The 22,181-nt window shown below is 35.2% G+C and overlaps 2 protein-coding genes and 1 pseudogene across 3 annotated transcripts; 2 read left to right on the plus strand and 1 right to left on the minus strand.

The window, feature by feature from the left end:
* Positions 1-6,681: 6,681 nt before the first annotated feature.
* Positions 6,682-7,437, minus strand: LOC145815472 (protein FAR1-RELATED SEQUENCE 5 pseudogene; annotated as a pseudogene).
* Positions 7,438-9,044: 1,607 nt separating this feature from the next.
* LOC145815443 (putative serine/threonine-protein kinase PIX13) lies at positions 9,045-12,434 on the plus strand. Its single transcript, XM_082912138.1, has 6 exons — positions 9,045-9,507; positions 9,903-10,231; positions 10,916-11,051; positions 11,177-11,319; positions 11,448-11,571; positions 11,700-12,434. The coding sequence occupies exons 1-6, from the start codon at positions 9,438-9,440 to the stop codon at positions 12,146-12,148; spliced, it is 1,251 nt and encodes a 416-aa protein (XP_082768264.1). The 5' UTR covers positions 9,045-9,437; the 3' UTR covers positions 12,149-12,434.
* A 2,175-nt stretch (positions 12,435-14,609) lies between these two features.
* On the plus strand, positions 14,610-21,106 carry LOC145815445 (putative galacturonosyltransferase 3). Of its 2 annotated transcripts, XM_082912140.1 has the most exons (10): positions 14,887-15,164; positions 16,843-16,895; positions 17,022-17,082; positions 17,453-17,601; positions 18,094-18,144; positions 18,224-18,361; positions 18,581-18,715; positions 18,804-19,138; positions 19,248-20,193; positions 20,716-21,106. In XM_082912140.1, the coding sequence occupies exons 5-10, from the start codon at positions 18,106-18,108 to the stop codon at positions 20,989-20,991; spliced, it is 1,869 nt and encodes a 622-aa protein (XP_082768266.1). In that variant the 5' UTR covers positions 14,887-15,164; positions 16,843-16,895; positions 17,022-17,082; positions 17,453-17,601; positions 18,094-18,105; the 3' UTR covers positions 20,992-21,106. The 2 variants fall into 2 exon arrangements, with proteins under 2 accessions (XP_082768265.1, XP_082768266.1); XM_082912139.1 differs by lacking the exon at positions 17,453-17,601 and having other exon boundaries at positions 14,610-15,164.
* Positions 21,107-22,181: the final 1,075 nt, after the last annotated feature.

Raw genomic sequence — 22,181 nt, forward strand, 5'->3', positions numbered from 1 at the left:
CATACATACATATAAAATATACCATAGCTAAAAACTATTAAAATTGATCATTATTATTATTTTTTAAATATGATAAACTCTTTATATATATAAACTTTTTATATATATATATATATATATATATATATATATATATAATTGATGCATTGTTGATTTATTTATTTGGGTTGAGTGCTGAGTGGATGGACTTTGAATAGATAATCACAATCATTATACGCATTCACCCTTTAAAATATATGATATTTTTAACCTTTTACTCTTAAAGAAAATATTCATGTACTTTGTTTTTATCATTAAAAAAAAAACCATCATCATAATTTGAACAAAGTGAAAAGACTCTCCCTTCACTCTGATTTTAGTGTCTCTTTTGTTTTCCGGATGATTAATTTTTTTATTTTTGTTTTGTTCATCTCATATAAAAATTAGGTTTTGTTTGGTTGCGATCTCAAATCATGTTTCTGCACCTTGATTCAAGTATGGTGTTTGGTAAAAGTTTTGGAATCACGTTTCTAAAACTCTGCAGAGAGCTCTGTCTCAACCGCGTTTTTTAGAATTTTTTTTTGAAAATTTTGTCTGACCGGTCGTCCGGCCGATCGTCCGGAATAGTGATTATTATTTTTTATATATATAGTTTTTTACAATTTATATGTTAATTTTAATATAATCGAAAAAAACATTTTCTAAAATTTTTAAAATTTTTTATGTACTTTAAAATAATTTTGAATTATATGTTTAGTTATGAGTTATAAATTTTTGTATCAAATATCAAATGTCACATCAACAATTTCCCACTCAAATCAAAACTCTTTTCAAAATTATTTTCAAAACTCTTTACCAATTAAATTTTCTACACTTAAATCATAATTCCAAACCCCACAAGTTGAAAATACAACTCATACTCTCAAATCATAATTACAAAACTCTACCAAACGTAACCTTAGTTTTTTAAGATTGGATGGATTTAGAATAAATGCGAGTTTAAGATTAAGGCTCTTTTGAAGAGATAAAAAATAATAATAATAATTTATTGACTTATTAACTTATTTAAATTGTATTATAACTTTATTTTTTATATATATTTTTTCATAATAAATTCTCAAAATAAGCCTGAGTTGAAATTTATAGGCTTTTTAAAGTTTTCTAAGCATTCAAATGAAAGGAACTTTACCGATAAGAGTTCTTTTCGGATAGAGGAGACAAAGTCACAATAAATCGACAAAAAAAAAAAAAGAGATCTTTTGGTGAAAATGAAGAATTGTGTGTAACACAGAGAGAGAGAGAGAGAGAGAGAGAGAGAGAGATTGATTGTTGATTGTTTGTTGGGGGGGGGGGGGGGGGGGGGGGATTGACTTGACTTTTGTATACAACAAAATTACAACTACGCGGCTCTGTTTGACTAACAACACCAAACAACACCACCATTTCTTTCTTATATTTTTGGTTTGATTTATTATAAAACTTGAATTTTCTCTTATTTTCCTTCCGTGCAAGCGATGACTGACTTGGTCTCCCTTCATTACATTTCTATCAAACCAATCCTCCTATTTTTTTATATTTTTTAAATAATATCATAATTAATATTATAATAAATAATATTTAACATCACAATTATAACAAAAAATCACAAAAGGTCCCACATGTACCCAACTCATAGAATTTTCAATCTGTGTATATACGCACTCACCTCGTTTAGGGGATTGATTATTTTAGTAAATTATTTTAATTTTTGATTATTTTAATAGGTTAAAATTTTTATATTTAGAAAAATAATTTAATTTTTTTATAATTAGATATAATATTTGTGGGACAAAAAATAAAATAATTATAAATTTAATATGATATTATGTCTTATTAACTATTTTAATTTAATTTGTTTTACGAAAATGATCGGTAGCTCGAATGTTTCAGGCTCGAATGGCTCAAAAGTTTAAATTTCGATCTCCTCTCGATCTCTTCCCCTCTCCGCCTTAGCAGTTCACTCTCGCCTCTCTCACCTCTCTCACTCTCAACAAACCTCATCCCTCTCCCCTCTCGATCTCTTCCCCTCTCCACCTTAGCAGTTCACTCTCGCCTCTCTTACCTCTCTCACTCTCAACAAACCTCATCCCACTTCCCTCTTTATCTCTTCACTCTCGCCTCTCTCACGAGACGGTGGACGAACGATGGCGAAGGCAGACGAACCACGACGGAGGACGACAAACCATGACAGCGGACGAATCTGAGGTAAACCTAAAATCGCAAAGTTAGGGTTCAATTTGGGACGAATCTGAGGTTTACATTTGGGTACAATTTTTGTAGAAAGTTAGGGTTTACGTTAGGCTTAAATTTGAGGTAAACCTGAATCTGGTTGGAGAAAATAATACCATGCAGATATTGTTTATGATTGGGTTCAATTTGGGACGAATCTGAGGTTTACATTTGGGTTCAATTTTTGTAGAAAGTTAGGGTTTACGTTAGGCTTAAATCTGAGGTAAACTTGAATCTGGTTGGGGAAAATAATACCATGCAGATATTGTTTATGCTCTATTCTTACTGCTTGATCACAACCCATATGCTTCAACTTGAGGACATAAATGCATTACTAAGACATAAACAAATGAAAAATTACAAAAAAGAAATTTCTCAGAGAAAAAACAGCTATAAGTCTCCACAGTCCTTACATATCATATTAAATGTTGCCAAAAAAAAGTAGAAGTGTACCTAAAATATGCTATGATCTCATATTCATCTCCATAATTATTAAATCCATCTATATCTATTAACTCTGTAACTTAGAAAATATTGACATTTGTATTCCTTTGAATAATATTAAACTAAATCAAGAAATTCCCCAATTAGCCTACAATAATGTTAGCCATTTTAAAATCAACCACTTGACTCAATGCAGAAAGAGGTTTCCAAAACTATTTCGAGTATTTCTATTCCATTCTGGATATTGCCAATGACAGAAAATTCTTCCCTCAGTAAACATTGTCCTCAAGCAAGCATCATGTAGGATTTGGCTTTAATTTGTGATAGGTGTTGCTGAGTTGCAGCTGTGCTGCACAGCGTAGCGAATCATTTTGAATTTCCAAAGCCCTAAGACTGCAGGAAAGGCGAAACATGAAAGGCCAAGAATCACCATTGAGTAACATAAATATTTACAGGATTCCTAGTGTTTGTTTGCTTTCTTTTTTATTTACAGTAGAGTATAGTTGAATCATCATCTTCTACTAATAGGTAAAACAGCCTGAGAGATAAAAAAATAGGAAGAACGTCATCTTCTACTAATCGGTAGTTGAATATGTTGGTATTTTTTATGCAGATAAAAAAATGACTTCATCTTCTACTAATAATACGAACATGAGATTAAAGCCAAGGTTTTATAATTGTGGAAGAACAACTTCCATGCGTATTGTACAAACTAATGACAATGGAAATGCAGGACGTGTCTATTTTGTTTGCCCAAGAAAATATATAAGTACCTGTTATATGTGTTTGAATCTGTTACTTTTTACAAAGTTCATTTGTCCTTTATTGATTAACTGATTCTTGTCCATTGTAGACTACGAACAACTACTACAATTACTTCAAGTGGTTGACAGATGATGATGATGACAACGACATTACCTCCACAAGCCGTGCCAATGCTGGACCTCAGACAGATTCAAGAACAGAAGAAATTAATGATCTAAGGAGAAGGCTTGGTGAGCATGATAGAAGGCTTCAAAGGGTGGAGAAGATTTTGAAGGCAATGACTTATGTCATTGTATTTTGTGTAGTTTTTGACTTTATCATGTAAATGAATCAGTTGTTACGTTTTCAAACAGAGTTATGAATGTAATCAGTACTTCTTTTGTATTTTATTTTGTATGTTCTATTTTGTAATCAATACTGCCTACTATCTTTATTTGCTATTTTATTTTGTTTTGTATTTTGTATTTTCGAAGCATTGGATATGTTAGCCATGACATAAGGCTGAATAGTGATTTGGATATCAATGTTTACAGATTCTGAAATCTGTTGGCTTGAATGAGAACCAATGATAGACTAGTATAACATTATTGATAATGCTTTGAATGAGAAGTGTACACGCAGGTTGAAAGTCATGATATACAGGTTTAAAAAAATAGGTTTCTATTTGTTCAACAGGTTGAAAGTCAAGTTTCTATTTGTTGAAAGTCATGATATACAGGTTCAACAGGTTAAAAGTCATGAGAAGTGTACACATTTGTTCAACAGGTTTCTATTTGCTGGGTCTGTTTTGGTCTTGAGATGAGATGCATACACACAGTTTGAACATAGGTACACACAGTCTGTTTTGGTCTTGAGATGAGATGCATACACACAGTTTGAACATAGGCACACAGAGTCTGTTTTGGTTTTGAGATGAGATGTATACACACAGTGTACACATCTTGAGATGAGATGAAGTGTAACTGTCTGTATTGTTTTGGGTCTGTTTGAACACAGTATTTATTGCCTTGAACACAGGTTTGTTGCCTTGAACACAGGTCTATTGTTTTGGGTCTGTTTGAACACAGGTTTGACTCATGACATACAGGTCTGTTGGCTTTAACAAATTGTAGGTTTGTTTGAACAGGTTTAGTCACATAGGTTTCACAAATTCACAGAGTCTAAGTGAGATGAATCTGTCTCCATGCTTTTGGGTCTGTTTGAACAGGTTTAGTCACACAGGTTTCACAAATTCAGAGCCTAACTGAGATGCATCTGTCTCCATGCTTTTGGGTCTGTTTGAACAGGTTTAGTTACACAAGTTTAGTCACATAGGTTTCACAAATTCACACAGGTTTCAATAATTTTACACAAATTCACACAGGTTTCAACTAATTCACATAGTCTAATTGAGATGCATCTGTCTCCATGTTTCTGGGTCTGTTTGAACAAATTCAGATAGGTCTGTTGCAACAGGTTTCAATCAGACAGGTTTGAACTAATTCACAGAAATTCACACAGGTTTTCACAAATTCACAGAGTCTAATTGAGATGCATCTAGGTCTGTTTGAACCTATGTAGTGAACCTGTCCAGTTGAACCTGAACCTGTGTAACTGAACCTGTCCAGTTGAACCTGTGTAGTGAACAAAACAGACCAGCAACAAATTTTTTTGTTGCAACAACACAGTCTAGTAATTGAACACAGACATTGATCAAAGGAGATAAACAGACAGAAATTGATCAAAGGATACATTGAACAGTGTATTACATTGAAGAGAACTTGTTTACAAAGACATTGAACCTGTTTTCAAAGACATTGAACCTGTTTGTCAAAGGAGACAAAAATAGTAGAACACAGACATTGAACCTGTTTATCTGTCTAATTGAACCAAACAAACCAAAAATAGTAGAATACAGACATTGAACAGTGTATTACATTAAAAATAAAATGGGCATTTGGATCCAATAGTGATGGTACTGTAGAACTTTGACTGCTTAGATTGTTGACCATTCATGATGTGCTTTCAATATTGTCGGGCGTTCCCATTGTGCAAACCCGTGCCTATAAAAACGAAGTACATATTACAAAATGATTTTAAAAAATATTGACTAATACATTCATCATTACAAATGTGAACTCATATATTGAACACGTACCGGTACAGACATGTTGTCTTCTGTGCCCACCATAGAAGGAAAATAGCAAGCTTCATCGTGCGGCACCTTATGATTGTATAGTAAGACGATGTTATTAATAATTTGAAGCATTAACATAAAACCCAACTAGAAGCAAAGTGCAATATTTTAAGTCCATTCAACACATACCGGAACATACATACTATCTTGTGTACTAACCATAGAAGGAAAATAGTAAGCTTGATCTTCCGGCACCTATCATGAAATAATAACACAATTTAATTACTAATTGTAACCATTCAACTATGAATCCACAAAAAGGTTCCGAAACAACCTATGCCCCGAATTTTTACCTGTGCGGGAGTAGTCTTCTTGTTCTTTCTCTTCAACCGATTAACTATTTGATTAACCTTGCTAACCTTCCGCCTCGTACATGGACGCCCTCTTCGGCGAGCAACCAAAGGACTGAGTACCTTGCGAGTGTTGCTTGCTTTTGTAGTATTCAGACGTGGCGGACTTTTCGGCGAAGTATGAGAAGGTGGTACAATACTAGTAGAATGTGGTACAGTACTAATACATGGCACATTACTCGCAGTACCCGATTCAATAGTTTTCACTCGATCCTTGATTTCCCTCAACCCAAGTTAAATCACTTTGTGTTTAACATCGTCATTGGTGGCAAGTTCTAGGATCTCATCTAACGTCTTGTGATATGAATCATGCAACTTTGGATTTATAGCAGCCCCGAAGTTAGTATATGTGGTTGGAATGCATGTATACCCTTGTTCCAAATCTTTTCTCCATCTGGAGACAATGTATTTATGTGGCACCTCATATATGAACCTCTCAATGAGCACACTAAGTGAATGGGCACACATAATACCTCTAAACTCAAACAACCGACACATACATTGGAGCTCACATTCAGTTGAATTGCAGTACACGATAAATTCTACTTTCTTCATACCCTCACCCAAAAGAATAGCCTCCCTCACATGATACGTACAAATTGATCCCTCATCTTTTGCAAGATTCGGACGACAGTACACTAAACGCTTCATTTCTACTTGAACTTCTTTAAATTTTGCATTTGTGTACGTTGCACGAAATTACTTCTCAAAATGATACACCGTTAGGCAATCATATAATTGGTTACGAGATTTGAAATCTGCTTTTGTCTCCTTTTCCACCTTACTTCTCAAGGCATTGTCATATTGCTCAACAAATTGTTTTAAGGTAGTCTTCGAGTTCACATATCCATCAAAAAATGCATTCATGCTCTCACTTCTACCGGTAGTTGACATGCCAGCCCAAAATATGTCTTTAACATAGGCAGGAATCCACCTATGTCGCTCACGGTATAATACCCCTAACCACTCGTTATCATTCAAATTGAATTTTGTAACCATTGTAAGCCAATTTCCCTCAAATTCATCTTTCGTCAATGAATCATAAACAGCATTTTGCAAAGCAACCTTTATGCCTTTATATTGTGAATATCCTCTTAGTTTCTCCGAAATTTTCTTCATCGCATGCCATAAGCACCAACGATGTCGAGCCTGTGGGAAAACTATTTCTATGGCATTTTGCATAGCTCTACACTGGTCAGTTATTATTGCTTTTGGAGGAGCATCGGACATGCAGCTTAACCATTCTTTAAATAGCCACACAAATGTCTCAGTGTTCTCATTAGATAACAACCCACATCCAAACAAGATTGACTGTCCATGGTGATTAACTCCTACAAACGGAGCAAATGGCATATCATACTTGTTTGTCAAATAGGTTATGTCAAATGAGACAACATCCCCAAATGCTTTATAAGCCGTCCCACTCCTTGCATCTGCCCAAAACAAGTTTTGCATGCGACCATCTTCATCAAGGTCAGTTGCCGAATAAAAGTTCGAATTTTGTTATTGCATTTTATGGAAATAAAGTGTAACTGATTCGGCGTCTCCTAGCCCAAGTCTTAATCTTCTAGCATTCTCAATATAATTCCTTGCATCTCGTTCATCAAACGTTAATGCTTCATATCTCCCTGCTTCAACAACTATGGAATGAAAATTACTCGCCACCCCAATCCCTGCTGCATCATTCACTTCTAGTCTTCTCTTGACCGAAGTACGAATCCTCTTATTCATTGCAAAATGTCGTGAGTCTGTAGGAATTAAATCACGAGTGTGCTCAAGCACAACTGTGGTTAACTTATGTCTGCCATCGTTTTGTAGACTAGCTCTGACCCCTTGCTTTACAATCAATTTTGGATGACAAAGATGGTTCCAAGGGATTGATTTCTGATCTTTTTGTTCTGAACCTCGCCCGAGTACATTCAATTCCAAAGTACTTCACTTCCCCATCACTTGTTAGATTTTGTGATCTAAAAGCTATAGCAAATCCACAGTGTTTCGCATATTGTGCATAAAATGCGTACACTTCTTGTTTTGAGTTAAAATACATCCCCTTCTTGGGTTCTTCAACTTCGCCAATTTCGTTAATATCAAGATTGTTATCCTGTTCTTCAACTTCCTCACTTCCATTCAATGAATTATTGTTTGAATCAATATCCATTGTAGCTTCAAAGTTAAATACAATAGACATTGTTAGCTACAATTTCAAAGCAAGTAGAATGAATTTTAATTTTAATTTGCATTTGAAACAAAGGATCAACTAAGGACAACCATGCCATGGATTACCAACCACATCCCAATCTGCTAATTTTTTTACATTCATCTTACCTAAAATCTTATAACACTATTAATATCAACTCAGTGAGGAAATATGATTACTAATACTAATATCAGCTCAAAGTGCAAATTTTGATGTCAAAAAAATATGATTACTAATACATATGATGAAATTTGATGTCAAAAGACCAAAAAAAATTTGATGTCAAAAAAAATATATGTTACTAATATACAGGAGAATGTCATGGTGCACCCAAATAGAAAGAAAGAAATCAATAAAGATTGGAAAATCAGAGAGAGAGAGAGAGAGAGAGAATTGAAGGCTTGTTACTTAATTAGTCTGATCAGCCATGGCAGTTCAGTTTAGTTTAGCTACCATCCATGGCAGCAACAATGACGGAGCAATGGAAAATGAATGGTACAAGGGAAAATAAAACGCCAAGAGGAAATACCTTATCCACAAATGTGAAGAGTCCGATTTACACACAAACCTTCTCCTCTCCTACTCTGATCAACACAACAGCAGCAGCGACCACACGGCTCCGCTAGGTTACGACGACTCGGTGCTCAAAAACTTTCTCCTACTTCGTCCTCTCCCACTTCGTTTTTGTTTTGCTTTTCAAATCAAAACAAAACAGGGTGTATCCCGCGTAGTAGACCAGCAAATTCCTTAATTCGAGCCACTCACGAGCTGTACTTTTCGAGCTACGTAGCAGGACCGTTTATTTTATTATAAATTTTAACCTAAAAAACAAGTTATAAACCCACTCCCCAAACAGGGCCAGTTGTTTGTTGTATATATAATCGTTAACGGGCAAAAATAGCAGAGTCGGACTACTCAGCAAGTTGAAAAGTACTGATTGAAAAGTACTGATTCATCACCCTTTCTTCCAATAGTTATTAGTCAAAATCCCATTTTTTCCTGCATCAAGAAAACAATATTAAAAGATAAAAAGAGAAGAAGAAGACGAAGGAGAGGACTTCCCAAAGCAGAGCTCTTGAAGATCGTTCATTCGTTCACCATCATCAAAAAAACCTCTTTCTACTTCTGATTGCTCTTTTCACTCTGGAGGAAGAAGTATATCCCCATCTCTGTTGAGATTTGCGATCTGAAAGAGAGACAGACACAAAAGAAGAAGAAGAAGATAGATAGAAAGTGAGGCTGTGAGAGGTTGGTTCATATGGGGATTTGTTGGGCTTCTCCTTCGGATAACCGAAGCCCTACCACCACTGGTCAGCTCAGTACTTCAGGTACTCCGTCAATCAAAAGCCCTGTCATCTTTTTTATTTTTTTTAGTTTCTGTTTATTTTTCATTTGCTCTGCTTTTTCACAACAGTTCTTCTTTATTTAGTGCACTATTCCATTAATTTGTTTAATTTCTTTTGTGGGTTTTGTTTGTTTTCCAAGAGTTTATTCATTTGCTGCTAAATTTCATTTGATTTCATTCTCCCCCCCTTCTTTTGGGTATAATTGGTGTTAAAAAAAAAAGAAAAGAAGAAAAGAACTGTCGTTGACTTCAATTCTCGTAATCAAACCTTGTAATTTTACTACATTTCATGATTTCTGCCAATTATTTGGCTGGGTTATAGTATTACATTTTTTATTGACTTGGTTGTTTTTGTGGGACTTTATTGCAATTTGACAGTAGGGATATCTCATACAACGACCACCACTACATCTTCAGATGGAAGCACCATCTCCGGGAACAGCCGGTTCTCGGTAGCGAGTGGCTCCGATGACGCATACCCGAATGGGCAGATCTTACCCACCCCCAATTTAAGGATCTTCAGTTTTTTAGAACTGAAGAATGCTACCAAAAGTTTCAGAACTGATACGGTGTTGGGAGAAGGAGGTTTTGGGAAAGTTTATAAGGGTTGGCTTGATGAGAGAGTGCCATCGAAGAGCAGTAGTGGAACGGTCGTGGCTGTCAAGAAGTTGAACTCTGAGAGCTTGCAAGGATTTCAGGAATGGCAGGTAACTCAACCTACACAAAATTAATACTTATGTGAGATTTCTCAGTATTTTCTAGCCTTTCAATAAATTAAATTCTTTGACTTTATCTGTTAGAGCTTGACACTTATGTGAGATTTCTCAGTTTTGTCTAAGCCTACAACTTTACTATTGGGTTGATTTAGGGTGAGTGCGATCAATGACGTAATAAGCAAGTTGTACTTGACACACCATCCAGCACACATTGACTGCTACTTTTGATTTCGATTGTGAAGACAAAGGTTTTCCCAAACCCTGCTTTTTGTTTCATTTAGAAACATTTAGCAATAGGAAAAGAAGAAAAGTACACAAAAAAATTATGAATTGTGAACATATAAGTCAAATCGCTTTTAGGTAGATGGTTGAGAGTTGTTCTGATGCAGTTTTCAGTGGGCTGCCCTGCCCAGTTCTGATCTGGTTTAACTGATCTAATAGTTAGTTATTTCTTGAGATTATGTACAAGATTTGTTCTGCATTCTTGGAAACATTAATTGTGTGATATTTTTTATCTTACTTTTGCCTTGAATGGTAGTTGATATTTGTAAATTCTTATATTAATCTTTCTTTTTATTTTTTGTTTGGGATAACTAGTTGTTTCACCAATTACTTTCATTGATTCAAATCCTTATGAACTCAGTCTGCTTATTTGTTTGTTCAATATTCATGCAGTCTGAGGTCAATTTCTTAGGAAGGCTTTCTCATCCTAACCTTGTTAAGCTATTGGGTTATTGTTGGGAAGATAAAGAGCTACTTCTTGTCTATGAGTTCATGCAAAAGGGCAGCTTGGAGAACCACCTTTTTGGAAGTAAGAACTTATTCAAGTAATTATGTTAACATTACTGCAAGATGTGCAATCATTAGCAATGTGCAAACTGATTTTCTCTTTTACTCATTTGGCTTACCAGACAATTCGCGGCTTGATTTGTGCAGGGGGCTCTGCTGTTCAGCCACTTCCATGGGACATACGGCTTAAGATACTGATAGGAGCAGCTCGAGGCCTGGCATTTTTGCACACATCAGAAAAGCATGTAATTTATCGAGATTTCAAGGCTTCAAATATATTGCTCGATGGGGTAATTTTCCTGCAATCAATTATTAGATGAAAAATAGAGCAAAAAATGTTTTCTTATAGTAGAAGGTTTTAGGAAGGTAAAGCATAATATCTTGAACTTGGACTGACATACATATTTCTTTTTGGCAGTCCTACAATGCCAAGATATCCGACTTTGGTTTGGCAAAATTGGGTCCCTCGGAGAGTCAATCACATGTGACAACACGGGTTATGGGAACATATGGCTATGCTGCTCCAGAATATGTTGCCACAGGTAGTCCTCTGAGCCTTTTCAAACATCAGACTCTTAAGGCCGAATGATTACCATAATCAAGCATAGGCACATGAACTAAACCCATCAAAATGGTGTGTCATTATACTAATATTATGCTTGTTAAACAGGGCATTTGTATGTGAAGAGCGACGTGTATGGTTTTGGTGTTGTATTGGTTGAGATGTTAACAGCCTTACGTGCAATTGATGCAAACCGTCCAAGTGGGCAACATAATCTTGGTGACTGGGTCAAACCATATTTAGCTGACAGAAGAAAGTTGAAAAACATAATGGACAGCCGGTTGGAAGGGAAATATCCTTCCAAAGCTGCACTGCAAATAGCTCAGCTCGCTCTAAAATGCCTTGGACCCGAACCCAAAACAAGGCCATCAATGAAAGAAGTTGTGGAGACTCTGGAACGTATAGATTCAAACAATGAAAAAACCAAGGAGCCTAGAATTAAGTCTGCACATCATACTGCTTATCAACGTGGCAAACAGCCTTTGCACCATCGATCTCAACATCACCTTAGGCAAGATGGAAATCAGTCCTATCAACTTCCACAACGAGCAGGGTAACTTCGCAGCTTTTAAATGCGTATGCGATTGTTTCTTATATCAAATGAGTCCCTATTCTTCTGTTAAGAGGCATCTTAAAAATTGTAACGAGTTTTGTTGTTCTATTGGTGAATTGTATGTAATGGATGAGTCTGTGAGGAGTCCAAATGTAATTATTTCTATTGGTTTGTTGACTTGTGCTTGATAATTACTATGGTAACACAAAATCATTACTTATACACCAGGATGATATTATTTGGTGTGGTATCATTTTTTATACACAACTTTTGCAGCTTTGAAGTGTGTACTTCTCCATTCTATTTTACTGCTTAAACATAGTTATAATAGGGCTTTTGTAATGCCCTTGATATACGTTTGCAGCTTTTCAAGTGAATTAAGATTTCAGAGGGTCTAACTTACTATATACCTTTCCATCCTCCCCTCTTACTTTATGCATTTTCCTCTTATCTTTCTCTCCCTTTTTTTTTCTGTTCAAATGTTCGGGGGTTCAATATCATCAATTAGCATTACATATTTAAAGATTCTCATAGTTTGGTTTCACTTTCCAATATCATTAGCTGGAATAAATTCTAGATGATAACCGTCGTCATGCACATAAATAGGTATATCATTATATTTATCTGCGACAAGTGGTGGAAGAAAGGCCATAGGAATCTAATAATTGCAAGATATGTTTTCACTCTGTTATGCCATATCTGTGGAATGGTTAGGCGTTTGTATATTGTGCCCAAGTAATGGCTTTGGAATATTCCCTCTACTATCTTCTTTTTAATGCATCTTCTATAATCCCAATATATACTCGAATAATGATGGAATCAACATTGCCACTGGCATGATGCACAGCATCTCACAAAAGTTTTTTATATCCACAGATTTATCTGAGATGTTAAAGTTTCATTGAATGAGTGAAATATGCCGCTTCTATACACCTTGATGCATTCCATGAAATTCAAACATCATCTTGAATGTTTCATGAAATGCTTTGGTCATTTGTTTCGCAGCCAATAGTGCATAAGTGATATGAGAACCAGAAGTTGTCAGCATTAGAAAAACACAATTTGGGTCACCATTCTTTCAGTTTGTACTCTGCTTCATTGGTAACTCGATCCTTCAAAGAAAACTTGCATTCGTCTAGGTTGAATTTCTCAGCTGTGATGAGCTTTTATTGTTGTCAAGCATTATATGTTGTTTGTTGTTGAATCAGCTAATAAGTTGGTTGAATCTTCCCATCTAACCACAGAGTGCACTACAGTTTATCGAGTTTGGTACACATATTGAGCTAATAACCTTCAACTAGAATTTTTCGTGACTAACAATTTTACTTTTTCCCTAGTGTTATCTTTTTGTTTGTAATTTTAGTTGGAAGAGAGCATAATGAACTGCTACGGAGTGAGTGTTTACTTCATTATAAATCTAAAGCTCTTGGAGTGAATCTGCCCGGGAGGAGGCAGCAGGGAGGGCTATGGTCTCCACTGCTAATAATTCAAAAGCTGTATTATTGTGTATCTGTTTTGCCTATTTTCCTACTGATGAGATTATGAATGGTTATTGAGCTTCTCATCGCTTTCAAGATTCCATTTAGACCCATCAATGTGTGTGCTCCAATCTATCTATAGTGATCTTTCTTGCTTGGCAAAAGTCTCTTGTTGACAATGTTAGAGACTTTAAGACATTGGAATTCAATTATGGTTTCATCGCAGTAGCGAAGAAAACTGCAAACAAGGTCAGGGTTGTTTGTTGTCTAACTCGTCACCAATACGATCCAAAAAATTTAAAAATAAAACATTTAGTTCGGATTTAGTACAAAATTAATAAATGGAAAAATACAGAAGCAAAGCAAGCCATAAATAAAGCCATTTGAATCCGCAAGAGGAATAAAATGAAAATTTAATCAATAGTATTTACTGTAAGGAAAAATACTCCAAAGCAAACATATTACTAGTACTGCACATCAGGGAGTCCCACACGCAAATGAATGTTTGTTTTTACAAACATTTGAGAGTGAATATTACAAGTCTAGGAGAATGCGTTCAATATGACAAGAGTTCAACATGACAAGTGTTTAGGAATAGAACTTAGAGGTAGTAACATTTTTGTAGTGGCTGAGCCATCTATTTTTTTCAATTGTTTTTAAGTCATCTCGTGTAAACGAATTTAGAAAGTAATTTTTTATTGAAAACTTCCACAAAAAAAAAAATGAATAGCCAAAATAAGTACAAAAAAGGTTCATTATTATTATTATTATTTTCCTTTTGTAATTTTTTTTTGAAATTAAAAAAAAATCCAGTTGGTTTCGTCCGGTAAAATTTAGAAACATAAAAAAATTTTATTTTTTATTTTTAAAAAAATATTTACTAAAATCAAAAATAAACTGATAAAAAGACTAACAAAAAATTAAACTCCAGACACTCACTTAAAAAGTGGGGAGGGAGAAGTGATAGCATGAAAAGCTTTTAATTGTAACACAAAAATATCAAGTTACATCCACTAAAAATAAAAATTTTATTATGATATTTACTATTAATGATAAAATTACAACAAAAAAATAATTGTTTTTAAAAAAAAATGATTTTAAAAATTTTCTAAATGTTTTTTTATACATAAGTGTTACTAAAAATAAAAATAAACTGAAATAAGATCAACAAAGGCCTCCATTTTTGTAATGAAGTTATTTATTATAATTGCAAAAATAATAAATATATATATATATATATATATAGTTTTTAGTTTGTATGTTTGCCAGTTAAAAGAGCTTATTCACCTTGATCGTGATCTTGAGTCAGAGATATGAGAAAGTGCCTGCCTGCACTTGATCTAACTGTCGGAGGAGCAAAAGCGGTAAACGATCCAAACACAGAGCAATAATACATAACAAAGCAATCATTCATTCATTCATTCAGAGCGAGAGAGAGAGAGAGAGAGAGAGTAGATTATTTAATATTTGCGTCTCTTTCTCTCATCCGCGATGAAAATTCTTTGGACACATCTGCCAATAATTCTCTTCGTCATCTTCCTGGTATGCAGCATTCTTTTCAATTTCTTTCTCTTCTTTTGTGCTTACTCACTGTATTCGATCCTCTTCTTCTTGTTACTCATTACCACTTCCCTATTCCTTTTGCTTCTGTTGCGTTTGTCACTCATTCATCTCTTATGACTGTTATCTTTCATTACCACTTTTAGGGTTTTTGCCATACCAAGTTCAATCAATGCTGATGCTTCCCTTCATTATGTGATTGCTGCCACAAATTGTCTTATAAGATGTTTTAGGGTTAATTCAAGCCAATTGAAGAATGTGATCTCTATCATATGCTTAGAATATATGATGATTTATTTGTATATATACTGTGTGTGGAGTCACTTTTATTGTGTTTGGTTAGGCTAGGTTATGACATGGATTAGACAGGATTGATTACTTACTTTTGACCAAATGATCCATATCTATGGTGGGGATATGCAATACCATAGGCTAGTATTACATATCCTCTACTTTTGGAGGATATAATATATGGTCAGATTTCCTATCCGGTAATGCATCTAAAAATCTCAATAATAATAATAATAACTTGCGAACATGGATTACGTTTTCTACGTTGTGCTCTTTTTGGTTGTCTTTGGGAATATTTTCCCAATCAGTCCTATTAGGATATTGGGGTCATGCTCTTACTTCAATTAACTAGTGCAAAAAATAAAACCTATGTTACATGTACTCTTATAAATATATGATATACCCTTGTTGGATGCATAGTTGCATAAAACCAAATCAAACCAAGCCAAGCCTTAAGTCCCATCAAATGGGGTCGGTTGCATGAATCCTTCTTCTCCACTCGACTCTATCCAAGGCCATTTCGTTAGTCAAATTTAGAAGATTCATATCTCTATTTACCAACATTAGTCCACGTCAATCTAGGTTTACCCCTTCCACTAACACTACCATCAAATGGGATCGGATGCATAGTTGCATGTTCACTTATTAAACATATTTAGCAAATTTGAGTTTACCATAAACCCATGCATAAGATCTCCATATTATTTATAAAATGCTCTATGATATCTTGCGAACATCATTTTATCTTAGAAAATAAAATATGTATATTAAGAAATATGAATATGTTGCCATGTCCCCATATCTTTCAACATGGGAAATAAATAAATCGTATACTTGGATATATACTCACACCTGACAATTATATTGAGTCCGTGTAACATGGATAAAAACATGCACTAGAGAAGTGCACAAAACAAAGTAAAAAGAAGCAAGAGAAAAAAATAAAAATAAAATATAAACCATTAGTCTTAGAGTTCCACCGAGGCTTTTTGGGGTCATCTTGTGCAAATACCTGCAGACAAATTTTACATTTTGCTCTTTTAAAATCTTCTTATAAGATATCCCTGAACTTTTTTTTTTATGGTTGCATATACATATACTTATTTTAAATATGTTAGTGTTTGCTTCACAAGCTAGAGTCAATTATGTCTTATTTCTAATAACTGTCGTTTGGTTTATATTTAGGCCTTTTCTTCAAGTACTTCACTTTTTAGTTTACTATTGGCAACTTGTTCCTTGTTCCACAATAGCATTGGAATTGAGCTATTCTTCTAGCATATTCTTATACATGAATATTTGTACTCTAGAAATATTTTGTAAGTTTGGGTTTCCAAGAGTAGTGTCTTATGTATCCTGTGCACCCATGCAGGTCATGATTCATGTTGCTCTTGCTGGAGCAGATTTATTAGATACACAAACAGTGTAAGATATTACAAGCATCTTTGTTGTTGATAGATGGATCTACTGGGTTTTGTGACTGTTTCACGAAATTGAAGATGTTCTTTTTAATAATTGTGTATCCTTACGCTTTATTTTTTTCCCTTCCAGGCAAAGAGATCTCAAAACATATTGGCCATTGTATGATTGTCCTCAATGTATTGGCATAAAGGTTTCATTCTCAACTTTCTTTATAGCATTTTCCATAGCTAATGTTATTGGCTAATACTTGAGTAATTATGATATATTGATAGTGTTATCATAACTGAAATCTTTTATTATATCATGTGCATCTTCCAACATTAAAGCAAGACTCTTGCAACCAATAGCAAAGTTGCATTTCTTTATTCTTGTGAGTGGTTGTTAGTGAGGTAGATTGTGGACAATAATGGTAGGCACTAAGATGCCACAAGACCATTGGAGGTGGAGGAGGTGAGAATTGAGGTGGTCTTAGATAGAGAGAATGAGTGACAATGGAGAGTCTTTGAGCTTACTTGGAGGTGGTGAATTTGGTTCTCATGTATATATATCCTTTTGTGAAGGTGGAGATTATCATTTTACAGGAGGGTTGGGACACATGAGGGCCAACTCACTCTTGCACGGTGTCCCATGGACATGTTGCTCATCCCCTTTGTCCAACTTCAGTAATGCTCAGTCCCTGGGCATCATATCAAGGAAATACAATGAGTAGGTATGATACAACTTATGAAGTATTATGTGCAAAGTTTTAAGTAACGGTAGTGGTTGCCATAACAGTAGTGATGGCAGCGTGATTTTGAAGTGTAATGATGGTTGTGTAAGTTAGTGGACATTGGAGTCATATTTCAAAATCATTTATATTGGGGTTACGGTGATTTGTTGTATTTTTGTATAATTAATAGATATGATGTACTATAGTATAGGTAGTTAATTTTATACTATTTATAAGTCGTGGTCAAGAAGAATTTACATACTTCCTTTTAATAATTATTTCTGATTATAAATGTAGCTAAAAAGACTAAAAATGCTTAAAACTTGTAAATATAGTCAATAAAGCATGTTTAGAGTAAAAAATAATTAAAACTGCTAAGTTAGGTTAGTTTTAGCATATATTTTTTCTTGTGCATTGTTTTTTAATTGACAAGTCGAATTTCACATGCACATTTTTGTCCTTGTTCATGTGTTCCAACTGATGGCTGGGCAGGGACAAGGTCACATGAAATCTGCTTCAGGTAGCAACCCACCAGATGAAAAGGTACTAAGCATATTCTGTTCAATTTGTGTTTGTCATTAGTGTAATGACTAATGGTGCTAATTTCACTTTATTTTTGCAGGATATTGATATTATTGTGACATACAGCGACACTTCTGGTTCTGTTCGAATCAGGACTGTGAAGTCTAGGGACCTATCAGCTTCCTGGGTCTGGAGAAGCCCCACTGATGAAAACATTGACCAGCCAAAAAGTTCCCAGGTAGTACCATCCACTTCAAGATTGAAATATTGTTCAGAAAAAACTGATATTAGTGGCTGAACATTTAGTTGCATCAAGTCAAACATTCTACGAGCTGTGAAAACCATATGTTATGATGACTGAAAGGTTCATATTGCTCTATGCCAATGTTCAACTAGTTGAACTCATAATTCCCAGGTTACTAACTGGAATTTATCTGCATTTATTTTGCACTATCAGACATTAGAAGAGTCATTTCAAGCTGATATGAGATTTGAAGATGATGCTGACCATTCTACTGATGAGCATCAGTCTGGAGGTGAAATGCCACAGCCACAAACATCTACTATAAACCCAGTGAAGCTCAAGCGTCTGGTAAAATTTCAAATGCTTCCAAGAACATTATGTACGGTTGAATGTGTTTATTGGTTGATTTGTATCATGACTGTTTCTTGCACTTCAGATGTTACGGCAGCGGAGGAGGGATCTCCGTACTGCAGAGCTAATTCGACAGGACAAAGAGATTGACAACCAGATGCAAGCAGCTGCTATTGAACGAGCTAAAGAGCTTGATACCACTGTCAAGGGGAAATACAGTATATGGAGAAAAGAATATGAAAACCCAAACTCTGATTCAACCTTGAAACTTATGCGTGATCAGATCATCATGGCAAAGCTTTACGCAAGCATTGCAAAAGCTAAGAATGAATCTGGTTTATGCGATTCCCTCATTAAACACTCCAGAACAAATCATTATGCCATTGGAGATGCAAGTTCTGATGCTGAGCTTCAGCCAAGGTATTGCCACTTTATTTTTTGATAAATATTGCTGCTATTCTTTGGGTTACCAAGCATACATGTCCTCTCTTGGTCCTAATGTGGACCTTTTCTTTCTCCTCTCATCCAGTGCACTTGATCAAGCAAAAGCAATGGGGCACATTCTATCTATAGCCAAGGACCAATTTTATGACTGCCTTATAGTCGCGAGGAAGTTAAGGGCCATGCTTCAATCCACAGAATTGAATGTAAATTTGCTGAGGAAAAAGAGTGCATTCTTAATTCAGCTTGCTGCAAAAGTAGTCCCTAAGCCCTTACACTGCCTGCCTCTACAGCTGACAACAGACTATTACCTTCAGAGTTATGAAAACAAGGGATTTCCCAACAAAGACAAACTTGAAGATACTTCTCTCTATCATTATGCTATCTTTTCTGATAATGTACTTGCAGCATCTGTTGTTGTCAATTCTACGGTGCTACATGCAAAGGAGCCTGAAAAGCATGTTTTCCATATTGTAACGGATAAATTGAATTTTGCAGCTATGAAAATGTGGTTTCTTGTCTACCCTCCTGCCGGTGCAGCAATCCAAGTTGAGAATGTTGATGATTTCACATGGCTCAATTCTTCTTACTGCCCTGTACTGCGTCAACTTGAATCTGCACGAATGAAAGAATATTATTTTAAGGCAAATCAAGCATCTTCCCTCTCTGTTGGCTCTGACAATCTCAAATATAGGAATCCAAAATATTTGTCCATGCTGAATCACCTTAGATTCTACCTTCCTGAAGTTTACCCAAAGCTGGATAAAATCCTGTTTTTGGATGATGATATTGTAGTTCAGAAGGATCTGACACCTCTCTGGTCTGTTAATCTTGAAGGGATGGTAAACGGTGCAGTAGAGACCTGCAAGGAAAGCTTTCATAGATTTGACAAGTATCTGAACTTCTCTAATCCGAAGATCTCTGATAATTTTGATGCAAATGCTTGCGGTTGGGCATTTGGCATGAATATTTTTGATTTGAAGGAGTGGAGGAAGCAAGACATTACGGGAATATATCATCATTGGCAAAACATGGTAAGGAAACATATTAGTGTCCAATCTCCCTTTCTCCGTGCATTCCCTGAACAGAGTGTTGTTGTGTGATATTTTTGATTGGGAGCGATACATACACGTGCACAGTTTTTTTATTTGTTTCCTTCATGCTTTGTTCTTTCCTAATCACATGCATGTGTTGAGAGTTTGTTGTTTTTAGTAGCCTATGTAAAGCAGTGCTGCTTCTCATCAAATCCCACAAATCCTTTTCCTCCCACCTAGAAGGAAAAATAGATTCTGATGTAACCCCCCTTTTCTAGAATGGAACAAAATATATTACCACTTTCTCATCACAACTGTAAAGATTCTGTTCCCCCTACTAGATTTCTAGTGGTGCATACAACTTCTAAAGGAGGATATGTTCTTGTTTAAGTTCTGATCAAGAAAAGTATTTCAATTGCATTGTTGCGTCCACTTGCCCCCAAGAAACGCTATCTGTTTTCTTCTCTTCTATGTTAGACTTCAGTGATAATTTTCTGATTTGTGGGGATATTGGTTTTGCAGAATGAGGATAGAACCCTCTGGAAACTGGGCACATTGCCACCTGGGCTGATAACTTTCTATAAGCTGATGTATCCACTGGAGCGGAGCTGGCATGTGTTGGGACTAGGTTATGATCCTGCCCTTAATAAAACAGAAATAGAGAATGCTGCTGTCATCCATTACAACGGAAACAATAAACCATGGTTGGATCTGGCCATCTCCAAATACAAGTCATACTGGTCTAGATATGTAATGTTTGATAACTCTTATCTTCGAGCTTGCAACATTAATGAATAGAATAATGCCTTCATGGTCAGCTCTGTAAAGTTTACTTCTCTCTCTCATGTAGTCTTTATTTCCATCACTTCACAGAAAATTTAAATAAAAAGAAATTTTAAAGCTGTTGTTCTCAGAGAAGTTGTCATGTTCTCTTAACATGATAATTGTTAACATTCATGCAGTTTTGACTGCCAGAGTGCAGGATAGTGCAAGTTCTGTGTTTCATTACTACTTCTTTAGAGTGTTCCCATAAGTTTAGCAATTTTCTTCGGGGTGTTTATTTTATGGGGTTGGTTGTCCTGTTGACACGAAGATGCACTGTCAAATATTTATTAATGGTTTTCGGGCTATTGCTTCTGTTCAGAACTCTTTTTTAGGTATGTATGCTAAAATTGAAATGGAGATTGCACAAAAACTGCATGATGAAATGTCTGGAAGAGATTTGATTGCTTGGAGGGAGCGTGATGATTGGGGGCTATGTACTGCGAAGTGAGGAAGCTGAGGTTGCTTTCCAGTTCTTTTGGAGAGATGGTATGGTATCCAAGAATGAAATTGAAATGGATGGGCAAATAATGGTAAATGTTATTGAGGCCTGCATTCATCTTGGGAAAATAATTAGCATTGAAAGATTGGTCCATGGGTTTGTGATTGGTAGGGGTTTTGTTTTATGATTCAAATCTTTTGGATATATTGACATGTATTGGAAGTGCCATGATATGGAATCTGCCTCGAAAGCATTTAGGAGATGAATCCAACACACTTTATTTTTCATAAGGAGATAAATTTTGATGTGTATTTATTTATAAAGGGGTGGAGTAAAAAAAATAATTCTATATTTTCTTTATCTTTTATTTATTTATTTTATATATCTATATTCCAAAACTTTTTTATTTTTTTTGAGTTGGGGGGGGGGGGAGGGAGGATATTCCAAAACAAGTTCTTTATACTTTCGAGCAGTGGGATGCAAGTTGATAAAATTGATGAATTATTTCAATGGGTTTTATTTTTTTTTACATTTACTAGAGAGTACAAAAATCATTCAGATTTGTTACAATTATTATTAGTCTAAGATCCCTCTCTTATTTTTTGTGATGGAAGAGATCCACAATATTATTTTGTGATGTCTAAGGTCCCTTAACCCTACACCCATATATCACAAAGAAAATTCACTCCCTTTTCCTCTTTCGTACGCAACAATTTCTTTTTCC

The sequence above is a fragment of the Camellia sinensis genome, unplaced genomic scaffold (genome assembly GCF_055761805.1).
Source record: "Camellia sinensis isolate YWXY unplaced genomic scaffold, ASM5576180v1 Unanchor2, whole genome shotgun sequence".
Taxonomy (NCBI): Eukaryota; Viridiplantae; Streptophyta; class Magnoliopsida; order Ericales; family Theaceae; genus Camellia; species Camellia sinensis.